A 24770-nucleotide genomic window follows, 5' to 3' on the forward strand; every position below is an offset into this window, starting at 1 on the left:
CCCAATGTCAGCTGGGATAGGCTCCAGCCCTCCCACGACCCTCAAGAGGATAAGCGGTTACGAAAGTGGATGGGTGGATGGATTAAAAAAGACATTATGTCGTTTGTGTATATTTGATACTGACGTTAAAATGTTGAAACATTAGCAGGCAAATATATCATCATATTTTGTTTTTTGTTTATTTAAAGTGTGATAGATGTCATTTCCACAACAGTCATTTCCATAACTTTGTTTACTGTGATGGAAGGACATATGGCAATGGAAATAACAATGCTGGAACTATTTAATCAATGCATTTCTCTAAATATATGTTAGATTTTCTAAAAGTTTCCAGGACCAAACTGTACCACAGTTTAAGGATGACCCATTTGTATGATTTATGCTGATGTAAACGCCATTACAAGCCTTCAGGATTGAATCCCAGTGAATGGGTTAATGTCCTGTGGTTTGACGCAGGAATGGTTAATAGGACAGGCAGCAGGTGGAGAGACATGCAGACTGATGAGCAGCAGCAGAGGAGCCACTGTGTGTGCTGCTGACAGTTTGGGCTGAGCCGAGGAGAAATAAGCACCCATTGCCGTCACTAATTTGCTCCTGTAGCAGACACACACACAGGATACAGACAGCTTTGAGACAAAAACAGCCTGATAGAGGTAACAGGCATGGTTTCAACGTCTGCCTCTGTCGTTACACGGGACGCCGGTGAATACCACTTGCAGTCAATTGCTGGGTAAATGACTTGAGGAACTCTCGTCGAAGTCAGCGGACAGAGAAAGCGGTTTTATGGGAAATGAATGTGACCGGGAAACAGCAACCTGAGCTGATCGAGCGACCCGCCAGCCTTTTGGTTCCAACTTCGGCAAGTAAACCTTTTCATTCACATTTATTTTAGCCAACTTAAATCACAGTGCAGTTTGCTCTATTCCCGTGAGATGTTTCAAGTGTAGGGGCAGTTACAAAGAGCACACACGCCGTTTTATCTTAAGTGTACAGAGGGAACTCCAGACTGCCTTTGAAAAACGACTGTTTTGTGTTTCCTTGCTTATAATTACTTGTAGATAGTTATACGGCGTTAAATTAAAATGTCTTCCTAAAAAGTAGCAGCATTTGAACATTTCGGCATATATTAAGTAAACTGTGGTGCTCCTACTTGAGCAAACGTATAACTTTTACCAATAACACTTCGCAGTACTCCTCCATGCAAATACCGTGATCGTCCAGGGCGGTAGCGTGAGGTTGCTTCAAGTTTAGAGCAAATTTCATTAAAATACGGCAGTGTTTTGTGTATAAGTTAATAAAATGTGCATGCCGAATCCACCAGAAGACCATCCTCATTTTCCAAAGCCCATTTGTTTTGCTTTGTAAGACATGTAACTTGACTGATAAGCTGGTACACTTTAAACTACCAGTTATGTGAGTGCAGGCTGGTGTGACGTTCCTTCCTTCTGATGAAACGGCGCGTTTTGGTTTTTTATGTATCAGTTGTGGTTTGATAGGTTACAGCAGGTGTACTACACAGACACACAAACACTAGAGAAGCTTACTCTAACTTTGCATTTTGTCGATGTTTCTCAGACGTCAGTTTGTGGATTTTGTTATAGATTAATGTTCCCAGTAGCCAGTAATCAGAATATGTTTCAGTTTTAATAAGTGCCAGATTGATGTATTGCAGGCTGGTTGGACTCTGTAGTTACAGAGTGCTGCTGCATCACTTCTATTAAGACCATTATTACCCTTAATTTCTTATGTAAGCCATACATATGTATTCTGCGCTCAGCTTTCTTAAGGGTGTCATATTTAATTGGGTATTGTGGCTGGGTTACTTACAAGAGAAAACAAATGATTTTGACCTTTTTAACTATCAGCCCTTCCTCTGTGTAGGCTGATTAAAAACCAGCCCTCAGGTAATGTGGGACATCAGGTAGAATGGGACAAATAAGGTTTTATGTCTTGGGCTCGTTAAATATTAGCAGCTCATCACCATCACCATTGTTAATACAAATGTGCTTCTCATGAAACAGTCATTTTTAATTGGTCTGAGATAAGCAGGATGGGCAGAACAAAGATTTATATATCACTGGTCCCAGAATTTGCCAGATGAACTTTGTGGCATGTTGATTTTCTGTTTCTGGAAATAAGACTACTGCAGCTAAAACATTAAAGGTTTAACAGCTGTTTGACTTATCTTTTTTACAGTACACTTTGTTATTTATGGGTAAGGGTTTTGATTGAGTACTGAACGCATTCATATAAAATGGGACCAGACATTGAGCTAAAATGGGACATTTTTCTGAAATGTCTCCAGCATGATTTTAGCCTAACAGGTGCCATAAAATCATGACTCATGCTATTGTATGCCACTATGTTATATTACTGTTTATATATAAGTATTTTTGTCACTTAAACAAATATATAAAAGATGATGCCGTGAGTCCATGTCAGCCAAAATAGTCCGGAATTAGCTGTTGTTGTTACACACGTGTGTTCATCATAGACAAAATGGCAACAAGCAAACAGACAGCAAAGGTTGGAAGGTCTTTTATAATGAAAAGTTGGGTTACATTCATGACCATTCAAGGGTGTTCAATGTGTTTCAGGCCAAGGACCCTTTGGCTGAAAGACAGATGGAGCAGGGATCCCCTACAACATATAGCTATTGTAGAACGTTGAGTTGCATATTGAAGTGGGCCTATACAGTAGTAATGTGAAGGGTGGCCTTAAGTATCATGAATAAACATACCCTTCAATGGTGCATACAGTGCTAAGCTGTTAGAATAATAATTATGGCAGATTCATATATTGATACATCATGTTTGTTTCTGAGGTGTGTCAGAGTCTCTTGCTCAGAATGCTTAAAATAATAATACAACCTAGTGGCCAACATGTTTGGAAAGTAAGTAACTGTTAGCTAACTTGTTCACCTTGTTGTTATGGGCAGGTGGTGCACAGTGATTTAGCATTAGCTAGCTAACAGTTTACCTTTGCTAATAATATCTTGGATTCATTATTAATGTGTATTTTCAGACATATTTTAATTTAAAAAAACGGCTGAACTTACTGAACGGATAAATGGATTTAACCATTTAAAAAACAAACATGGCTGTCCATGTTTACCTGAACATGTTATCGGAGTGAGGTCGGGGTTCTTAATGTGTTTGAAGGTTCAAAGTTTCTAAAGTATTTTATTTGGCAGTGTATTTTCTCTATTGAAAGTTACACAAGTAATACTTGAGGTAGTTTTCAGAATTTTAGGTGGATTTCTTGGTGATCTAGCGAAAAGTGTCCCAAATGACCTGACTACACCATATATCATAGTAGGGCTGCAACTAACGATTATTTTCATTGTTGAATAATCTGTCGATTATTTCTTCGATTAGTCGATTAATCTTTTTATCGAAAAATGTGTTGAAATGTTGAAAAATGTTGGTCTGTCTCTCCCAAACCCCAAAATGCTGTCATCTAATGTCTTGTTTCGTACTCACACCAAACGGTTTTAATTCACCGTCATCGCGAGTGTGTAAAGCTGCCAATATTTGAAAGTAAAAAGCTAAGAGTATTTTGGGGTACTTTTATAGTACTTTTCTATGAAAAATGACTAAAACGATTAGTCAACTACTAAAATAGTCACTGATTATTTTAATAGTCGATTAGCCAATGATTAGTTGACTAATTGTTGCAGCCCTATATCATAGGGTAGACCAGGGTTGGTTGGCACACTTTGCTCTTTTACTTATTTCTCAGACACAATTATGTTAGAATTTTCTAACCAGCATCAAATGAAAGATTAAGGTCTCTGCAGTAAATAAACAAGCTTTAATGTATGCACATTTTCTAAAATTAGGCGATTTGTGGTTACAATCATGATGGGCATTTGTGCCAACCAGGCACATCATGGGGTTGGTTGGCACAATGTGAATATGCTATAGTTACCGAAAATGAAGCAACTGGTTGTATTTAATTTAATTCAAACAAGAACCAGAAAACACAAATATTTAATACAGTATCTGTTCAAAGCTAACTTTTTTGGCAGTTTATCATCATCAAAATATGAATAATTGGCTAACAATACAAACATTGTTTTGTAGTCTTTTTTAAAAATAATTTTAATCTCACAAAATACAGTTACAGTTTGTTTATTGTACAGTTGGTTAGTACATGTGCCAACCAACCCCGCTCACATTTGACCCAACCTTGTGATTAAATTGTAAAAGCCAGCAAGAATGACTCATGACAGACTTTCCAATCTTATATCAAAATGTAGCTGAATTCTTTGTCTATTAACTAGAATGAACACATTAACAATCTATTGAACAGTTTTGTAATACATTTCCACAGACCAATTTTTTACTTTTGCCAGTATGAAACTATAATGTCACCCTCACCAAAAAATTCAGTAACTGTCAGATGTTTTAACACAGTAGATGAGTGCAGGTGAAGGAGGCAAACATTTTGATGTTACATTTGTTTCTGTGACCTTCTAAGGACAAGAAAATAGCAGTGTGCCCAACCTACCCTGGTTTCCCCTACTGTATGTTGTCAAAAATGTAACCAAGCATAATCCAATCAGAAAGGGGGGAAAGGACATGTTTTAGTTTACACTACATGATAGTGATGATGATGATGATGATGATGGTGATGATGATTGTCTTATCTGCTATTCTACATCGTTCCACAGACACCTTGCAGTGTTTCTCTCACTCAGAGTTAAAATTTTATGTCAAGTATTGAATACTTGCTTTCTCTTTGGCAAAATATGATCCACCATTTGCTGCATGTTATTCGGCTCTCTCTGCCTGTTAGGCCTATTTCCTCCACTGGACACATAGCACCTTTAATTTCATCCGTCCCTGGAGTCCTGCTTTGTGGGCACTTTCCGTTCACGAAGCATTTGCTTTTAAAACTGGATACCTGAGCCTCCAGGGACACAAGTCTGCAGCTTAATTCTGCTTCGAGTGTGCTCAGTTTTCACACATTTCCCACTCTCCACTTACCACTGACTGATGGCTAAAATTATACAGTAAGCAGAGTTTTGCCGTTGAAATGGGCTCTCGCACAAACACTGTAAATGTCTGCGAGGCTTTCACTCCATCATGCATATCTGCCATCACCTGGTGTGCAGTTTCAGGGTGTTAAGGGCGAACTTGATTCTGCTTCCACAGAAAGTAGAGTCAAGATTGTGCAGGTCCTTAAACAGTTGTAATCAGAAAGGCTTGCAAGTGGCCTTCAATCAAATTCTTTAAAAATCTTACATTTGGCTTTTTGACACATGCACATACACTAAGAATAGTTCAGTAATTGGCAATCACTGATAAATGAGATGAAAGGGCTGGAGAGGCACACTTCTCCTTATTTTACCATGGTACACTGGGTGCATATCAACCAATATTAGATGTCTGTAATGATCAAGTGTCTGAATAATGATTAGCCTGAGGATTCTCACTAATCCAGGTCACAGCACAAATAAGTAATCAAGGGTCTTTGTGGTGTTAAAGGTGTTACGCCTAGATACAGTATATTGCTTCTTGTGGTCCAAACAGAAGCAGGTCTGTCTACAGTATGTGCCTGAGTCTAGCTGTGTGTTTGATTTGTATGTCAGGGTATATTAGTGCTGTGATGGACAGGCGGCGTTTGCAGGGTGTTTACCTGCCTCCCCGTGTTAGCAGAAACTCCTTTCCTGTCTTAGTTCAAGCCATATCTTTGTCATGTGAGAACTTTAAAAAGCACCATATCAATTTCTCTGGACATAATACTCTCCTGGATTTTAAATCCATTACAGAGTGTGTTTGAAGTCCATAAATTCTTAGTGACAACTTTCAGACTAGTTGTTTACATAGTTCGGTTGCACCATCTAAACGGACAAAATTCTTAGCAATTACTTACTTAAAGGAGTAACTTATTTTTATGTACATTGGTTGATAGAAAACATCTGGAGCAGGTTGCACCAGCTGTTTGCAAGTTCCAACCTGAAAAACGATGATAAATGCACTTATTTTATGTACAGTTGTGTATAAAATAAACAGCTTATTTGCATAACCCCCATATTGCCCTGCTCTCTCTCTGTTTATGAGACCACAAATGAGACAAGAATTAGTTAGCTAGCCTCCCTGCAGTCCTGCTGCGTCGCACCTCAGCGCTGGGAGGAGAGTGGGCTGCAGTTCTGAGACTGACTTTCAGTTGGCGGCTATAGTGACTTGAATTCGACCAGCGTAAACTCCCCCAGCGCCGGGTGGCTGGCGGCTGCTAGATTTTCCAAAGCCTGAAAGCAGAGCCAGGAGGAGGTGCATAAGTCTAGTTTTCTTTCAGACCACTTGAATTACAATACGCTCAAAATTTGTTATTACTTTTGCCCAGTGATGCTACAAAAAAAACTGTCTAACCCAGCTTTAATAATGGCGAAAAGAATTAAATTACATTTCACCCAATTTCACCCAGTTGGGCTACGTTTTATTTATTTATTTATTTTTAATTGGCTAGGAAAAAAATATTCTGGGTTGGTTTGTGGTCATTTGGAATCACTGTTTGTACCATTTGGGAAGTTTCCACTAACAATAAGTAGGCACAGCTCAACACATAATGGTACATTGTAAATGGACTGTACTTGAATAGCGCCTTTCTAGTCTTCCAACCACTCAAAGCGCTTTTACATTACATGTTACTTTCACTTATTCACACACACTCACACAGTAGTGGCTGAGAATACCATATAAGGTGCCACCTGCTACTCAGTAACCATTCATACGCTCGCACAGAACAATGGAACAGCCATCGGGAGCAAAATTGGGTTCAGTATCTTGCCAAAGGATACTTTGACCTGCGGACTGGAGGAGCTGGGGATTGAACCGCCAATCTTCCAGTTAATGGAAGACCCTCTCTACTTTTTGAGCCACAGCCACTGTCATTGCTGATGACCATCAAAACCAAAGTCTTGTTAAAGCTTACAGTTGTCCATATGAGAGGGCTGTAGCTACCTAATATTTTCATTATTGACTAATCTGCTCATTATTTTCATGATGAATCTATTAATTGTTTAGTCTATGAAATGTCAAACTGTGAGAAATGCTCATCACCACTCATCATCAATTCCCTAGAACCCAAAGTGACATATTCAATTTGTTCTTTTGTCCAACCAACAGCCCGAAAACCCAAAGACATGTACATTTATTGTCACAAATGACAAAGAAAAGCAACAAATTCTCCCATTTAAGAAACTGGAGCCAACAAATGTTTGACATTTTTGCTTGAAATACAACAAATCATTAGTCTATTTTCAAAATAGTTGATTAATTTTCTTTTGATCAACCAAACAATTGATTGACTAATCATTGCAGTTCTAATGAATGGAAACATTTAATGCAGCATTGTTTAAAAGACGGGCGGCACGGTGGTGTGGTGGTTAGCACTCTCGCCTCACAGCAAGAGGGTTGCTGGTTCGATCCCAGGCGTGGGAGCCCCTCTGTGCGGAGTTTGCATGTTCTCCCCGTGTCAGCGTGGGTTCTCTCCGGGCACTCCGGCTTCCTCCCACAGTCCAAAGACATGCAGATTGGGGACTAGGTTAATTGACTAAATTGTCCATAGGTGTGAATGTGAGCATGAATGGTTGTTTGTCTCTATGTGTCAGCCCTGCGATAGTCTGGCGACCTGTCCAGGGTGTACCCTGCCTCTCGCCCGATGTCAGCTGGGATAGGCTCCAGCCCCCCCGCGACCCTCAAGAGGATGAAGCGGTTAGAAGATGAATTTGAATTTGTTTAAAAGACTTATGTTATGACTATTGATGATATATGATTATTGTAACTGTATGTTTGAATGAGTTTGTGTGTGGGTTCCTAAATGAACATTCAAAATGAAGCTACTTAATTACAGTTAGAAGGATTCAGGGCTCTGATTGGGCGACACTACATACAACACCTTTAATTTAAAACTAGGGCTGAACGACAAGAGAAAATAATCTTGATTTGATATTTTTTTAGACTAATATTGGGATTGTGATTCACTTTGCAGTCTTAATTTAAGGTTTCTTAATTGCTGTATTATTCACTATTCACAAGCAATAAATCATTCTGTAGTATGAATAACACATCTTTGGATACAGTCAACTGGGGATGTACAATAATATGGGTACATCATTATTTATTTCGGAATAGAATCGGCCAACATGCTTTTTCTTATTTTGCATAACGAATGAATATTACATACATTGAAAAGTATTGTATTTCATGTCTCCATCTGCTGGTGGGCCATTAGATAAGAGTATTCATACATAATGTGATGTTAAGTCCACTACAAAAGAGAGTTAATGATCAATAAAATTAGGTGGGGAAAAAATGGATATATAGATTATTATCGACCAAATGAGTTGTTATGTATCAGTTTATTAGATATTGGCAAAAAAATCCAACACCATGTATCGTAAGTGCTATATCGTGGTCAACTGGACTTGCTTGCGTTTCTTGAAGACATTTCGCCTCTCATCCAAGAAGCTTCCTCAGTTCTAAATGACTGGTACGAAATTGCAGGCTATAAACCCTGTGTGGGTGGGAACCCTTGCAGAGTCGTTAGGGTCACATGTGAGCTCTTAGTTTCAGAGTTGTTAAGGTCACAGTGTGAGTGGTTGACCCACCTGGCCACCATGTGAGTCGTTAGGGTCAGATAGAACCAGCAGTGAATGGGTGTGAAGTCGTCTGGGGAGGGATCCCAAGACTGCATTGTAGGTGGGAGATAAGTAGTGCCGTAAGCTACCCCCTCTGTTTAACGATGGTCATTCCAGCTGGAACTGAAGAAGCTTCTTGGATAAGAGGCAAAATGTCTTCAAGAAACGCAAGCAAGTCCAGTTGCCTACGATATACCACTTATGATTACCATGACCTTGATGACTGAGAATCTACACTGACAACACCATGTATCCGCACAATCAACGTATATGTCATTGTCTCAGGCCTGTGTGTTAGCTACAGTAGCAGTGCATGTTTGCACAATACTTGACTCTGTTAAGCATCTTCATGTCTAGACCCAAAACATGCCCAGATAACAAACATACTCTTCCTTTTTCACATTAAAGTCACCTCTTGCTTTTTGTTGTTTGGTACTGACAAGGTCATTTTCACACGGTAGTACTGTGAGCATCAAAGTGTGTGCGTCATTTTACAAGTTGTTTTCTTCATCTACTCTCCTTGGCATATATCCTGTGGAGCATAGGGCAACGTGGGTGCATTTAAAGCCCATGGGATTAGATGTTTCTGACACTCATTAGTTAGATGTTGTAGCTTTTAAAACAGATTTACAGCCTTTGTGATCTGAATACTGTATTCCGTTACATCATCACATTGGTTGGATCTGATCCTGATTAAAACCTGTTTAAACTTACAAAGAGCTGGCACAACCAGCTTATTACAAGTTTGATTCCATGATGTAATCAAATGAATGATGTGTTGCATATGTAAACATTTCTCATGTGCAGGCGCTTATTGCTCATTCTCCTGAACAGTAAGCATGACAAATACCTCTGAGCAAAATATGCTAAACAACACTGACACTAAAATATTTACAATGTTGCATAATATTCACTCACACCCTTGGAGAGTTGCACTCACTGTTGGTGATATCGACTTCTTGGTCAACATACAGAGGAAACAAGCAGCAAGGACAACCCAAAACTCAGATCACTACAAATGGTGTTTAAATATAGTGTGATGCAAACTGTCAGACAATCGAACCCTTGTCCTTTTCTAAAGGCATAAAAAATAACTGACATGCATGTCATATAAAATTTCCAACCCCCTGTGGTCACACGCACGAGGGTGTCTCTTGGCAGGAGCTGCAGAGGCATAATTATACCCCACTGGAGTGTGAAAGTCGATGCTTTTGTATTCAGGAAGTCAATCATATTTTAACCAAATCAGTCCTGTCGAAGCATGAACGTGTATTCTGTTTAACTTTTCATTTTCCCTGAGCTACTCAGGTAATTGGAAAGGACACAAAACAATTAGACCTTATATTGTCAAACTGGAATTCAGTTTCTTTAAAAGAGGTGATATTTAGTCTCTTTTGTTGCCTGAAAAATATTAAATTCTCCTCCAAGCCTCAAAATGAAAGGTGTAATTTAATGACTCGAGAATGAAAACGAAAACGCATTGTTTGACTTCTCTAAGCATACACCTTCCTGCTGTGTCAAAGGTGTAGTCATACTGTACAAAAACATTAGATATACTATATATCTGGATGTCATTTCCTGACAGATGGCTCCACGGTTTCACTTTAAGCTTTTAATGCATATGAACTAATGACAGGAACTCGAGGAACCCTTGAGAGTTGTGAAATGGGCCAAAGGGCAGGCTCCAGTGTTATATCATAAATTAGTCTTTTTTAAATCTCATAATTAGTCCCTGTAGGAAGTGAAAAGATACATATATAATACAGTATTATGCACGGTCATATTCCATAATTCACCCGACTACAAAACCAGGCTGTAATTAAGGTCTTAATTAGATGGTGTTTTTCATTTTTAAAATGTCAAGAGGATATGTTGTGTCATAAATCCTGATACATCAAAACAAGTTGCGCTGTCACTGTTTAGAACCTTTCTCGAAATGTTTCCTTAGCAAATAAAAGAAAACTCGTCCTCTGCATTATTAATACCCACAGCGTTTCATTAGCATTCTTATTTAGATTCGAGGCAGGAAACTTATGCATTTTAATGTCCCCATTCATTTCCAAGTGAGATATAAAGAAATCTACCGTGTCCCTTTAGCAGCTGATAGCGGATTGTTGTGGACAATTTTCCTACCACTTAAGACAACTGCACTTAAAATAATACACTTAAAGAATTGGATGTTTTTGTCGTCCTTGAGATAGGAATAAAAGAATGCTGGAAATATCCCAGATTAGTTCCTCAAAACCTACATTCAACTCAAAGTACTTCTCCAGTAGTGCCAACATAAGAACACCCAGTACCCACTCATACATAACATAATGTCAGGGACTTTTCTTTACTTATCAGAGGACGGGGGTGGCTTTTTTTTTTTTTTTTAATGTTTTTATTGTGACCCTGTGGCAGGCGAAAAATGCATGACCCTCCCTCCACCATGAATTAGATATTTTTAAAAAAATTACCCTTTGATGTTTTAAAGTTAAAAGTCATCAGTTGTAGACGAAATTCCGCAGTTGAAAAAGCCTTGGTTTTTCACTCTTGTCATGCATGCTGGCTAGTTTATGAAGATGGTTTATTTTTGCCAAATTTTAAATGAAATGTGAAAATCCAACTATAATTTGTATTTTTTGCAGTTTTTGGCTACGATGAACAGTGTAATTTTGGTTTTACAAATTTTCCAAAGGTATATTTTCTAGGGGTGTAACGATACATCGATACATCAATTCATTGATTAACGATCCAGTTACATCGATGCAAAATGAAAACATCAATCCGTATCGTCATCTTAAAGATACACCTTTATTTTGAAATTCACGTCTGTGTCACCATTTTAGTGAACAGGTCTATTTTTATTATTTTTTGTTACAGAAGAATACTGCTTTTCATTTAAATGCCTGATACCTGGAAGAGCTCAGAAATAAAATGGTCAAATCATATTCTAGTTGTTTTTGTGAGTTGATGTAAATGATTGTGTTTGATGGGCATATGATATTGCGTCATATCGATTGCAGGCTCCTGAATCGAATCGAATCGAAATCGTATCGTGACAGACTTTGTGATATCGGCAAACATTGTATCGTCATCCAAACAAATCGATATAATATCGTATCATGATGAAGCTGGTGATTTACACCCCTAATATTTTCTTTAAACAATCTGTGGTAAAATAAACAAACAATACAACAATTTAAATTTCTATGCCCCTCTCTAGAGCCAAAATAAAAAAAAAGTCATAAGTAACAAACAGTCCCTTACTGCAGTCTTGATTGTGTTTCTCAATATTTGTTCTGTTTGTGTGTATGTGTGTGACAGAGACATATGCATTAACTCTAATATCAAAAACAAGGAAAGGTAATGTTTAGAAAATATAGAGACCAGACCAGTTGGACTAATTTCCTTCATCTTGTCATTCATCTCTCGAGCTCACAAAACCACATGCAGTAATCTCACACATGTCGAACGGATTTGGAGAGAACTGCGACTATCACACAGTCGGCCTGCTATTTGAGCAGCATAGCTCTGTGCGCCGAGCCTATTCAAACAATGAATATACAATAGAGAGGAAATACATCAAGTGGCTTTGATTCCCCACGGAGACACTCTGAGTGGAAGATTGAACCGGGATGATTGTGGAAGATATAATACCACATTTCTGTGAGCTCTGTGCATGTGAGGACAGCTCCATTCTGGCTTCAGTTTATCGACCTTCCAGGATATTGACACACAGTGCGCTACTGCTTACAGTGGACTGACCGATGCATAGGGGAATATTCTACTTAATGCATGTAAGATAGTTTACCTACAGAGTATTATAGACCTGGATTTGTGAAAAAGAAACATCAAACAACCACGTTTGCCACAAAGAACTGAACTCTGACATTATTACACCTAACACCTAACAGCTTTCCTGCAAATCCCTTCTTTACATTTCTAATTAGGGCTGTCCTGAATATCTCAACATTTAGGGCTGCATGACATGCAAAAAAATCATATTGCAATTATTTGACAGATATTATGATGGCAATGAATCGCAGTTTTAGTGAGAATTTTGCTTTACCTTTTCACTGGAAAAAAAAAAAAAAAAGATTATTTTATTTATGTCTTGAAAATGATTTGTAGGCCGGGGCCATCTCTGTAGCACTACAATGCTTCATTTATAATGGCATATTATGCCACATTTTACCTTTATAAAAAATTGCAGCTCTTGTGATTTGTATAATGCACTTGGCCATATTGCAGTTTCAGTAATATTCTGATTAATTGCGAAGCCCTGCTACCAGTTTTGGTAGTAATCAACAGTTAATATTCAAAGCTTTGGCCAGGGAGAGGGGGGCTGGGGTGCCGAACATCAATTGGTAAGCATAAAATGCTCACAGTAATGGGCTCAGAATCTGAGACAAACAACACTTGACACAGCGCTGTGAAACAGAAGAACAGAAACAGCACAGTAATATCTCCAACTAATTTTAAGATTTGAGATTTATATTTATACGACTCAGTGTTTAGACACAGTGACACAGTGCTGAAGAACCGTCCCCACAGTTGCTCTCCTCCTGGTGAACAGTCGGTTCAACGCCTGCCCAGTTAGAACGAGCTAACACAGCAGTGACTAACATCCGACATCTAGCTGTTAAATGGTTCCAATAAACTCACACCAAAACAGCTCGACCCAGTCATTAAACTCGTTAATAAGCGTTCGGTAACGTTAGCTGTGTGATGCGAACAGTTAGCCCTGTCATTACGTTTGTGCTGAAGGACTTGCCAACTATCCCTGGTGCATAGCTCTTATATATAACAGAGAGTGGGGTAGGGGCTGAGTGACTGAGTTAGCTGTGCGCAGCTCTACCCATTTTAAATTGAGAAGAAAAAAAAAAATCAGTAAGTGGTCAGCCATGTTGATATTGTGGTTGGTTGCCACAAATCAATGTGTGGTAAATACTAATTGTTTTTGTTTATAATACCTTTATTAATTAATTAATAATAATGCATTTTATTTGTAGGCACCTTTCAAAGCACTTAAGGACACCTTACAAGACACAGTTAAAACAAACCAAATGTAATGTATCCATAGATCAAAGGTCAAACAATTCAGTAACACAATAATGACTTAATAAGATAACTAGCCAAAAATCGCAATTATAAGAATTGGGCATAAAATCATTACCATGAAGTCATCATCAGCTTTTTCTCAATAAACAAACAAACAAACAAAAAAACAAAGCAAAATAGAAAAAATCCTGAATATCCAAATTCCCAAATTAAAAATCGATTGTCTACCCAATAAATGAAAATCTGGAAAGTTAATATTGGAGTTCAGCACTATTTTTAATTCCTCTGTTCAGACAAATATGTATTGCTCAATTGTCAGTGAACCTATGAAATAGCATCTCTGTAATTATATTTTTATTTTTTATTTTTTTGCAAATGATTTACTTTGAAGCAATGGTTTGACATTTTGGGAAATGCACTAATTGGCTCTCTTGCCAAGAGTTAGATGAGGAGATTGATACAACTCTCATCTCTGGATGCTAAATATGAAGCTAGTAGCCAGTTAGCTTAGCTCAGCGTGTTAGCTTATGTTAGCTTGTTTACGCTGTACAAAAACTGAAGTGTAAAAACAACAATTTGTGGTTTTAGAGAAGAAACAGTTCAACACATAACCTCCATAAAACTATGTGTTGCTTTTATACTTTTGCACAAATTAAACAAAGAAGAAATAATATGTAAATTAGTGAGCTTTAGAAGTACTCGTGAACATATTTTGTAACCTTTGGACAGAGCCAGGCTAGCTGTTTCTGCCTGTTTTCGAGTCTTTGTGATAAATTACACTGACAGGGGGGCTGTGTCTTTATACAGTATTTAGCATACAGGCATCCCAGTGACATGGTTCTTCTCATTTAAAGGATAACCACAATGTTTTTTTCATGAGGACCCTAGTTTGCAACATTTTTGTGTCTAAATGACTAACTGAAACAACATTGAAATGCTATTTTTTATTGTCTTCACAATTTATTGTTTCTTATCTGTGAAATAAAAGTAAATAAAAGCTTTGTTTCCACTGAAGGAAATGGTTTTAGCTAACAAAAATAGACAGGAGGTCTGTGTCGCCGCAACATATAGCCTAGTTACATTTATGGGGAGGTACATGTCAGACTACGGTGTAGCCTGATTCAGCGCAGAAGTATAAATTCTGCCTTAGTGAATGTAAAAAAACATGCCCCAAGTGTTAAAATTGCAGTTTATTCGCGGCTGTCAGCTGCAGCTATCGCGCTCAATACTGGAACAATTTCAAAAACAGTTGTTTCCAATTGGTCACTTAGACATAAAAACGTAGGAGAACAGGTTCCAGGTTAAAAAAATGGAGATTTTACCCTTAAATTCTTGAGAGTACTTTGCGTTAAATGTAAGAAGAAAGATTAAAGAACTCACAAGACTGACCTCTGTAGATCTCTGATCTCTTTTATAACATTAAAAACCTAATGGCACATGATTAAAACAATATAATATGTAATATAATGTAAAGGAATAATTTAATCCATTACAAAAAGATCCCAATGTTCAGTGTTTAGGTCATAATATGCAACATTTTCAAAATAGATGCAACATAAATGTTGTTGTAAAGCTCTTTTGTGTTGCTTTAACTGTAATTCCAGTGTAACCAGTTTAAGTGTGTGAAGAGTCACGCACTGAGTATTTACTGTTCCACAGTCTGCTGCAGGTTTGCTCAGCATGTCTGACTCATAAGCTCCTGCTGTTTTCAAAAATACATTAAAAGCAGATTGTGCAGACATGCTGCTGCATTGATGAATATAACACATCACTGTACATCAGGTGACTGAAGACTTTACCTCATACAACTACATAGAAACACAACTTTATAATAATCAGTGCATGGGTATTTGATATTGGTCTGTTCTGCAGCAACTGAATGTACAGACAGACGGTTTTTCACATTGGGTTTTGCTGCTGTGTTGCCACCACTCTTACATAAGAGTGTGTCCTGATGGAAAGAAGCGAAAATAGCTCCACTGAATGTGGTAATTAGCAGCGTGGTAAAGCCATGTTTGGCGAAATTACCAAAGTTGTCTCATTTAAAATGATGGATTATGCTCATCAGTGCAGCTGTATCTCTGGGCTGTTTTTTAATGGATTTTCCGAAAATCCATTAATATTTTTAACCTTTTTACTTTAAAGCTGCCAGGCAATATTGCATATTGGTATTTGCAAAGAAGAGGTAACTTTGCCACAGTTTGGCACGGTTTCTAAAACGTGCATTTTTGCAACTTCTGAAATGTGCACGTTGGCAGAAATGCAAGCTCATAGTTTGCAAAATACATAGGCTTGCACTTTTGCTGTGGAAGCCAGACATGTCTGCATATTAACTATTGTAAATAAATGAGAATATGCCCCTTATCCATCTATGTCTGATCGTTGTTATAAATCCAGCAAATACTTTGTAGCTTTTTGCTCCTAGTTGTAGCTCTCTGCATGGACTTCTAAGATGATTAATAATAAAAAGAAAATCTTAAATTCTCTAAATAAATCCCATGCAAATTTAGATGATAAATCGACATCCTGGTGTTTCCTTAAAACTGTACATTCATTGCTGTTTCACTGCTGACACAACCCTGGTGGTTTTAATTGACTTGAAGTGCTGGGTTTTGCTTTTCATCCTCTTCTTTGCTTTTTGAAATGTGAAAAGGGATCCAGATGAAAGTGCTCAGCTTGACAAAAGTAGTAATTGTGACACCTGTCAACGTCATCCAGTACTTGTCATACATACAGCTCATCCATTTCACACCTAAAAAAAATAGGCTGTTGGGGCTGTTTGTATCCACATGTTTGCCGTTAAGCTTATTAATTGACCACAATGAGACTATAAATGTCTAAAACTATGAGTTATTAATGTGCACAGTTGTTAAATGCTCCTGGATGGTGTACATAGTTGATAACTGATTTAGACTGTTTGGGGTGTTTTGGGGTCTTTATGTAATAAGAGGGCGTATTTCAGTCCAGTCAATATTTCATAGCCATTAACAAGGTTAAAATGAATGTGTTTTTATTATAGTCAGGTCTGTAGATGGAGACAGACAATTGGGAGTGATGTCAGGCTACAGCTCAGAGACAGTTCCACTCATCAAAACGTATGAATCATGGCTGAAACGTTATAAAATCCTTGATGAGGGCTTTGTTAATGTGGAACTGAACTGATGGAACAAAAGTGTGATTCTCCAGAGAGGTTGTAAGGGAATAATAGCTCCTATACTGCACAGTACAGGTTTGATAGCAGACGTTACGTGATTGATCTGGACAAAAAAAGAAAATGTGTGCGTGTGGAAAGTGTGTGTAAGTGTGCTCTGGCCACTGGCTATGTTGATGTATCAGTGCTGCGCCTGTGTGTGCGTGTCAGTTGACAGTTGTGGCGATTTTCAAGGTTATCAGTGTATGGAACGTTTTCTTCCACTGCAGCCAAAGCAAAGTCAGATGTCAAATATCTTCACATCAGGGTGGTGAGATGGAGGAAGCAGAAATGTCTGGGTCATTAAGATATGCAGGGAAATCATGGAGTGTGAAATCACTGTATGTTAGTGGTTTTGCTTAAGTAAATACAACCACATACAGACTATTAAGTCCAATAAATAACTGACTTGCATGAGTGAAAACATTCATTACTGAGTGACACTTTATGTCACATCAAAAAAAGTTAACCATGACTTGACCTAATTGGTTCAACACATGGTCAGATAAACGCCCCTGAGGCAACAATAAGCTTTGGGCTGCTGTTGACACCACCACCACTGACTCTTTAAACACTGTATATCTATTCTGTCACCCTATAGTAACCAAATGGAACAATCTTAGCATATCTAGGGATGTAAACTTAAATAATGAATTAGAGGGCTATATATTGAGATGATAGCCATCATAAAATGACAATATCATGAAACAGAGAAACTGTTGCATCATGTTTTCTTCAAGCTACAGGCATGAGACTTGCTTCAGTGTTGTTGTTCTCTTGCTTTCTCCTATGGCTCTCTCCCTCTGACAGACACACAAACAATAGACTATTAAACGTATTACATAACACGTACTTCGCCACCCATCCAGATCACTTTCTCCTTAGTGATAGTATGTGAGCAGGTGAAGCATATATCTTATCTGCAGGACTTCAGATTGCTACTGTTTTGTCACATTTTGCAACCATGGAGTACAAAATGTGTGTGTTCTATATCTGCAGGGCTCCAGTCTGCAACTATGAAGTCGCATTTTGCAACCATGGAGCACCACTTTGACTTGCAAATATTATTAATATATTGACTGGAGAGCTGTTAGTTTGTTTCCAGACTACAGTGAATAAATGCTCACGTTAAATTGCACCCCAGTAACAGTTTACCTTAATAAGTTAAATGCTAGTGTGAGCAGACAAAATGTGTGTGTTCTGTATCTACAGGGCTCCAGGCCGCAACTATTAAGTCGCATTTTGCAACCATGGAGCACCACTGTGACTTGCAAATATTATTAATATATGGACTAGAGAGCTGTTAGTTTGTTTCCACCTTACAGTGGATAAATCCTCACATTTAACGGAGCAAAAAAATCAAGACTTCTGGCCCGAGATGTACTTTATTAACAGTACTTTGTTTAACTTTGTTACAACAGAACTTACTTAACTTTATCATAACAGTACTTGAACTTTATTATGACAGTAGCTACTTTATTAAAGTTTTTTTTTGCAACTGTCGTTATTTAGTTGTGTAGTATTTTAGTAGTCTACAGTAGTTTAAAAGATTTTAAAATATTGAGATATATGTTGTGTAGTGATACAGCCTAAAAATATTGTGATATTATTTTTAAGTCATATCACCCAGCTAGTGTTGGAAATTAGCCCTGGCCACCAAATGCTGGTAAAATATGCAAGTGGCTGCTAGATTTTCTTTACTCACCAGCCAAAAACACAATAGAACTCTACAGTGGCTGGTGAACTTTTGAGTCCATCAGCCACAGTGACAATTTCCAACCCTTTGCCCAGCCCTATAATACACGCATTAGAACTAGTATCGACACAAGGGCCATCTGCATAGGGTTGAACTCTGACAGCTTGTTACATTTTGAATGCAGTTTCTCGTCGTATTTAAGTTCCGATACAGACCAATCTCCTTACGTAGCTTCTACTCCCCTCAAACCGTTTTTTAAAAAATGTTTGTGTAATTTTTTTTTTATACCTGGGTAACGTCAGTAGGCTTCACATTTTTAGCTGGGGCTGACAGTCAGGTATCCACTTTAAATGGCAAATGTTAGTAGATTATATCAGCTGTACAAAATTAACTGTAACTCTTAAGCAACTAAAATGAAATGTTTGGCTGTTGTTGAAAGATTGCTTACAAGTGAAAAGAAACACTCTGCCACTTAATTCTAGTGTGTAGTTTTGTGCAACAACACCAGCAGAGTGCTAATGACTGAATGAACTGTATTTTTTCAAGTGTCATCCACTCAAAGGTACCCAGCTCACATGTGCTTACAGGACTTTATTTACATTTCATACAGAGGCAAGAGAAAAACAGAGATTAAGGTGGTAGCTGGCTTTGTCATGTCAGATGCAGAAGGTGAAGTTAAACTCCATTAGGATTGTGGGATGTGTACCAAACTGGCATATGATGATGTTTACAGTATAACAACATCATAGACAAGTATATTGTTGTTGGAGAGGTTTATTTTTTTTATTTATTTATTTATTTTTTTTAGACTATCCACACTTACCCAGCTCATAATGAGAAACCGACCCAATCTGCAAACTACCAACTTTTTGCATACAGCAGTTAGCTCAGCGGATGTGTTTGTAATTAGCAACAGTGAAAAGTCTTCATGATGACGTTGACAACTTTGGTCACTTAAAAACCACTTCACCCATATGTGCAATGAATCAGAATTACTTACTGACTTTTAAAGCATGCAATGACAGAGCTCCATAGCAACCAAAATAGTTGAACTGCTGCACCTGACGTTACATTGATGCACATAATGCAGAAGCAGAGATCACAAGCGCAAGTTCAGCCCCAAGAAACCTTTTGTCGTGGGCTGTTAGCAACAGGTGCTGAGGTTAGCACAGGCATGTGTGTCAGTCACACTGTGGTGAGTGCAAATGAAATGACGGAAGTGGAAGATCAGCCTGCTGGTTCCTGGTCAGCTACAACAGCAACAAAGAGAGCGTTCTCTAGATAAAGATGGTGCTCCACCATTGTAGAGTCTGTGAATGGAGACACATCCAACATTCTAACACACATTCAAGGCATCACCCAGATGTGCTGATTACCAGGACGGAGAAAAAACAAACCAAAGCCGAATGTTTACTCCCCGCTGCTTTCAAGCAACCTGTAGAGGAAGCACAAAGGGAAAAAAATATTTCCAAAGCAGCTGGCATTTTTGTTGTATTTATTATTTTCAATTTCATATTATAAACAATGCTTTTCAGTTTTATAACCTGTTGTGACTTGTTGCCTTTTGGGAGAGTGTTTGTCCGCTGTGATACAAAAGTGTTCTTAAGTTTTGTGATAAAAATGGTTTACCAAAGTTACAAGTGCAAAAATAAATCATGATGTTGGGCTCAGTGTTTGATGATGATGGTATCATCCATTGGCCCAGCTCTAGTCTGTAAGATATCAATGTTTTAAGCTTACCATCTTAATAGTTATCCATTGGGATCCCAGTAATAGGAGAAGGTACTTTGACAGTGTTTCAGGCTCATTTAATCAACATTCATTTTTTTTTTTGCTGCTTGTCTCATTTACAGATTGTAGCTACAGGTTGTGAACATTAATTAGGCTGCTACTAAAAACAGTTTCTACCCTCTCCAACAACAAAAGCTGATTACAGATCTAAATTGAACCTTCTAGGTTTAGTTATTTATAACTTTGGTTACCTGCGAGTGAAGACAAATTCTAATTAGATTTGATAAGAGATTTGAAAGAACACTATTGAATCCTAACCCCACTTTTTTAAGACAGGCTGCAAGATTAGGTAATGATGCAGGAGCTGGTGAAAGTGTTGTGGAAATGTTTAAGCTCTTAAGGGAAATTGTGCTGTGGTTGATGGCACTGCGTTCTTGACAGAGGTGCTTCATTTCCAGTGAACTTGGAAGGTGAAACTTACTGAAATAGTCAGTAAGAATGGCTCTTAACAACATTTTTTTTTTTTTTTTTTTTTAAGCTAAAAAAAATTTACCGTGGCACTTAGGATCCACTGAGCATACACAATGATTTTCTTTCACTTCAGTTGTAGCAAGCCAAGTAAGATCTCACTCTGACTCACTTATTTCAACTCTGAAAAGTGTACTTTACCCCCTCCCACTGGAACCACAGCTGTGATACCGTGGTACAAACACTATAAACAGTCGAGTTGATGGTTGAGGCAGTTTGCAGCCGCTCTCTCACGCAATTTAAAAGGTGCTACTGTTTCTAAAAATCCTGACATGTCTCTTGGACCTTGTTTGTTGCTTCCTGTTGTAAGAAGACTGTTGATACTTGTGCTGTTTGCTCAGACGGAAAAGCAGTCCCCTCTCTGTTTTGTGCCTAAAGCAAATACACTTTAGATATCCCATGAAATCTGGTGAGCCGCACACAATGTAAATTACAGAGTGGAGGCCAGCAGTCTGGATTAATTATTCCAATCAGGCTACTAGTCTGCCAACCAGTCTATTAACTACGGCCCCAGCAAACTCAAAAATTCATTGCTCTGTATGCCTTTCTCTGCTCAGAAATATCCTTGGTTTTTATTAAAAGTTACAATATTGAATCAGAGAGAGAGAGTACAGAATGCACTTCCTTTGGGGCCAGAATAGTTTATTTTTATCGTCTCTGAATAGCTGAATAGTTCCACTTGGTTGGGATAGCTGAGCCTTGGCTGACCACAAGCAGCTGTGATCAGAGCACAGCTGCTTCAGGGCACTGCACGAGTGTTGTTTCAAACAAGAGAAAAAACGCAGTGAAAGGTGTCCTGTGGGGTTAATTGGCTTGTGTTGGAGTTTTGATATTTGCTCAAACTGCAGCAAGTGCCTGTTTTGTGCACCTCTTCATGAGTCTTAAAGAAGTTTTGTAAAATAACAAGCAAGTTTTATGATACAACACGATAAGGGTGATATGGTAAAGGGTGATATGATAGAGTGGTTTGGTTTGTAGGAATAACAAGAAAAATATATTCTAGTGACATAAAAGATATCTTGTTATCATGTATAAATCTTGCATCTTATAAAATCAAGAAAAGTTTCTCAGTATAACTTAGTATATAGGTAAATATTTTTGTAATGGCAGCAGCAATCTATAAACAAAAATCTCCATGTATGCAGAATCTGTGGGCAATGGTACAAGATTTTGATACTGGAAGCATTCTGCTCTCAGTTTGTATTGTACTGACCAATCATGTTTGTACAGGTATTGTTACTGGTAGCCTTTCGACATTTTGTAAACATTACAGAGCCCTGCTTGTTAGCTGTTAACATTAGAAAGCTAGAAAAGAATAAATTAAAGATAAAGAAAAGAATAGAGTATAATAAAGAGACAAGTTTTAAGGTGGCCATTATAAACCAACATCTTTTCAGGAATTCTGCAGTAGAGTAACAATTGCATACTGGGTTCAAGGTATACGATGATATTAGAATTGAAAGTTATCACCCCGTGTACATTTGCTTATCTACAATATTGAGAAAAAAATGCAACTGGACAGAAAATCTCAACTTTATTTTAGTTATTCTTACAAGGGAGACTTTTTACACACACTTTTTTATACACAAAAAAATGGTTTCAAGTTTCAAATATAGTAAGAAAACATTTGTTTAACCAAAAATAACCCTTCCATTTTAATTGCTTCAAGGATCGTTCTGACTGATAATAATTCGGTAATACTGTGTTACTGTGAAACCACAGTATTTTCTGAGATGGTTATGATATCTTGAAAATCTCATACTATTGCAGCCTTATTCTGCAGGTCCCCAGGAAGTGAGCCAGGGCTATGAAGACAATTTTCATAGTGGTCAAACAGTGGTAGTGCAACTTCCTAGTTCTGTCATGTGATGCCCTGCAGCCCAAAAATACTTTTCCCCATTGACTTACATTGGGAAAGACACGTCTGTCAATCAGTGGATACATTTTTTGAGCAATACAGCTCCCGAAAAAAGTCAACTGGAGTGGGTGGGACAGAAATCATAATGATAATATTGAGTTAACAGTGTGAAGTCAGCAGCTGTTAGTTCGTTTTCACAGAGCATAAAAAATATATGCCTGTAATTATGAGCACACATATTGTTTTATGTTAGGCATGTGAAATAACATGAATTGTTTAAGAGGATATGATTGCATTAGCCATACTATTTTCCCTTACCGTGTTAATACTAATTCCTACTATGTGTTAGCATCAAGCTAACAGACTCAGTGCGATTATTTGCCACACCAATGAGCATATTAAGAGGATTGAAATTGAAGGCAGGGTACTGCAGTAGAGCTTAGATCGGGCCCAAAAAATCCAGCCCTACCCCACCTGAGCCTGTGCATGTTCTGTCCGAACACGGCGCGGCTGTCCCTTTACTGTAATGTTATGAGCCTGAGCCCGGTTTAAACCCGACATTTTTTTTAAGGATACGAACGTGGACATTGAAGGCTGACTCATGTCTGTCTTTCCATGGCAAGCCTTCGTCATGTGCCTCTTAAGTGTCGAGGTCCTCTTCTTTTTGTTGTCATATACCAGCTGGAGTTGGGCGATCTTGTCCATATCCTATCGTCCTATCGCCATCTAGTGAAATCGCCTGGGGGGGGGCTTACGCGTTGCCGCTGAAACGTTCACTTATAGTCTCTCTTTGGCGTTTGAGCAGCTTTATAAAACTCTTGAACATGTAATGGCTCCTTAATTAGCAAGTTGACTTTACATAGACGGCATATCTTTTCAATTTCTCCTGACATTGTGTTGTTTGGTTTGTTCACCGCTCCGCGACATGCGCGTTAAGGCCCGAACATAGTCGGGCGGAACATTCGAGGAATGGATTCCGCGGAGGTCCGCGAGGGCTCAAAGCGGATGTCCGCAAGCCCTGTGTGCGCAAAGCTCAGATTTTACGACCGCGCGCGCACCAGTGACTGCTGGACATGTATTTTTCACCTTGCGGGGATTTTTCACGGACATTTTTACAGGAAACTACAACGCGGAAGTGCGCTCGACTATGAAAGCCCGAATGACTGCGGACATTCCTCGCGGAGTCCGCTCCGCTTATAGTACGCCCGAGTACCCCCCGGTACGCCCCCACCCTCCGCTCTCTCACTAAGCAGCCTCCGTCAGTCTCCTCTCACTCAGCCTCGATCTCGTCAGCATGCTCCACACACGCGCTGTCTCCCCCCACACCTCGCGATTGCATCGTCATTTAAAAAAGACATCATGAAACAACCCTTCTATCGCCTAATACCAGCATCGTGCTGCACTTGGTACACTCGACGAAGCCGACACATACGTTGTCACGGTCGACAACTCACATGTGCGCGGCCAGTGGCGCCGTCAAGGGGGGGCGTGAGTATTGAGATAGAATACATTGTGATGTATTGTGATACCTTTTTTCCAACTGCAAATTATTTCACCAAAGAAAAAACTTCATAAGAGGTTTTCAGTCTGTTCATCTGACTTTAACCGTTTTTATTGCAAAAAAAACGTGATGCAAAGCAGACAGACTGACCAACACTGTCATAAAACCTGTCAGAAATGCTGCATGCACCTGACAAACTGAACTGTTGGCAGATTTAATGCCTGCTGTGAGGCCAGATTAAGCATGCGAGCGAAACACTTCACAAGCAGGTATCCCACTAATTGAATGGCAGCACCTATGTTAGAAGCATCGCCTGTTTCAACCACAGTCCCCCATTCTTGTGCTGCATTTTGCAGGAGGTCTGCAATGTTTGCTCCAGTGTGACTTTGGTATACTGCTCTGGTTTAAAGAATGTGAGACAGCAGTCGCCAGTTCTCTGTGAGATAATGTGCTGTTATAGTCACATATGAATCCACTGACCTTGAAGTCCAGGCGTCACAAGTTAATGCCACTGTTCCTGCTGTACTCAAAGATTCCTCAGCTTTATGCTTCACTTCTCTGTAGAGCTTGGGT

General features: G+C 38.6%; 1 protein-coding gene across 1 annotated transcript in view; it reads left to right on the forward strand.

Annotated features, from left to right (window-relative positions):
• Positions 1-524: 524 nt before the first annotated feature.
• sntg2 (syntrophin, gamma 2) overlaps positions 525-24770 on the forward strand; it is a 158879-nt gene continuing 134633 nt past the window's right edge. The window contains exon 1 of the mRNA XM_049595365.1: positions 525-859. Within this exon, the coding sequence (XP_049451322.1) occupies positions 791-859 (69 nt within the window). The 5' untranslated portion in view covers positions 525-790. The remainder of the gene's footprint in view (positions 860-24770) is intronic.

This window comes from Epinephelus fuscoguttatus, linkage group LG14, assembly GCF_011397635.1.
Source record: "Epinephelus fuscoguttatus linkage group LG14, E.fuscoguttatus.final_Chr_v1".
In the NCBI taxonomy this organism is placed as follows: Eukaryota; Metazoa; Chordata; class Actinopteri; order Perciformes; family Serranidae; genus Epinephelus; species Epinephelus fuscoguttatus.